The 1,749-nt window shown below is 43.7% G+C and overlaps 1 protein-coding gene across 1 annotated transcript in view; it reads left to right on the top strand.

Moving 5' to 3' along the window:
• The window catches only part of ABCG8 (ATP-binding cassette, sub-family G (WHITE), member 8), a 12,687-nt gene extending 11,192 nt beyond the window's left edge, over positions 1-1,495 (top strand). The window contains 3 exon segments of the mRNA XM_010004943.1: positions 1-172; positions 730-848; positions 1,358-1,495. The exon segment at positions 1-172 is cut by the window's left edge and continues 16 nt beyond it. Of these exon segments, the coding sequence (XP_010003245.1) occupies positions 1-172; positions 730-848; positions 1,358-1,495 (429 nt within the window).
• The last annotated feature ends 254 nt before the right edge of the window (positions 1,496-1,749 follow it).

Here is a 1,749-nt window from a genome sequence, read left to right as displayed (position 1 = left end):
CTGCTGAACTTCCTCTTGGTGTGGCTGGCTGTATACAGTGCCCGTTCAATGGCACTTTGGGTGTCAGCTCTGCTGCCCACATTACAGCTCTCAGCCTTCTTTGGCAATGTCCTTTTCACATCATTCTACCTGAGTGGTGGTTTTGTGATAAGCCTGAAAAACCTCTGGACAGGTAAGACAAAGCTCCCACCATCCCTCTGAACTCCAGCAAGCGTGGTTTTAATCAGTGACTGCTTGTTGTGAGGCTGAGTATGTCCTATGCAAGAAAACAGCTTTATTCCTACCTTTGCAATTGTCTTCTTGGGTGGTAACAGGGAAGTCAGATCATTCATTCAACATTAGTTTCTCTATCTGAAAACAGAGTAACATCAAGTTTGGTGAAAAAAAGCTCACTGAGTGAAAGGCTCAATTCTTACAGGGTTGCAAAAATTTTTCAGTAAGCAGAATTACATTCAGTAGATGAAGACTGAGCTCCAGTGAGACTTAGTTGACAGTGGGAGATTGACAAATATGGACATCAGCTCTATGCTAATTTCCCATCTCCACATAACAATATGAAGTGTATCTGCAATTTTACTCAAGGATAAACTGTTAGATGTTTACAGCCTCTGATTGTCAAGAAATTAGACAAACCTGCTGTATTTAGCAGCAACACAGCAGTTTTTCAGGTCTCCAGTTTTGTGTATGATTATATATTTCTCCCTCTCTCTTTTTTTTTTTTTTTTCTAGTTCCATTCTGGGTTTCTAAGATCTCTTTTCTCAGATGGAGTTTTCAAGGCATGATGCAAATTCAGTTCGCTGACCTCACATACGAAATAACTGTTGAAAATATTACACTTCAAATACCCGTAAGTCACTAATAAGAATTGTCACAAACATTCAGTAACTAATTGGAATGTTATTTATATGCCTGTCATATTTAAGTAAATGTTGCAGGCCTCAAAATTTGGCATGCCCTAAACCAACACATTAAGTCATGTTAGGCTTAGCCTATTTTAAATTTGTCCCTCCAAATGTCCCCACAGCAGTCACTTCTCTTATCCTTTATCTTTTTTAGTTGAAGAAAAGAAAATAAATAAAAGAAAAAATAAAGGGCAACTGTTGAAACACACACTCCAAATATGTGCTTGCTGAAATTGTTCAGAAGCTGAACTGTATTCCTTGGAAATAGCCCACCCAGCCCCTAAGCACAGTGTAGCTGTAACCAGCTATCCAATGGCTCTGAAAGTCACATCCAGCTGGAAACCAAGGAGGAAAGGTGGCAGGGGCCAGGGAAGTTCATATGTAAAACACACTTGGCAGATGAAGCATGAACATTCTGCGTCCGTTCCTAATGTTGTGCTCTCTGTGGTTTCAGGTCACTCAGGCTCTGGACCTGGACTCCCATCCCCTCTATGTGAGCTACCTCGTCCTGGCTGGCATCGTCTGCAGCTTCCTGCTTTTATACTACTTATCCCTGAGGTTCATCAAGCAGAAATCAAACCAAGACTGGTAACAGCAAACCGCGCAGAGGAGGCAGCAGGTTACAGCGTCCCTTGCAAGAAACCAGGCTCGGCCCACGGGTTTATTTTTTGGTCACCTCGGCAGGCGGGCAGGGGAGAGCCGGGAGCGGCGGCCACGGGATGGCAGCAGAACACCAGGAGTCGGCAGGCAGGAGCCTGACACAGCCTGAGCTGGGGCTTGCGGGGTTGGTTTGTGGCTTTTTTTTATGGCATAGGGTTTTCCTAGGTGACAGGACACTTACGAGTT

Source organism: Chaetura pelagica, unplaced genomic scaffold (assembly GCF_000747805.2).
Source record: "Chaetura pelagica isolate M959 unplaced genomic scaffold, ChaPel_1.0 scaffold13, whole genome shotgun sequence".
Classification (NCBI taxonomy): Eukaryota; Metazoa; Chordata; class Aves; order Apodiformes; family Apodidae; genus Chaetura; species Chaetura pelagica.
This window is presented reverse-complemented; position numbering and strand designations above follow the sequence as displayed.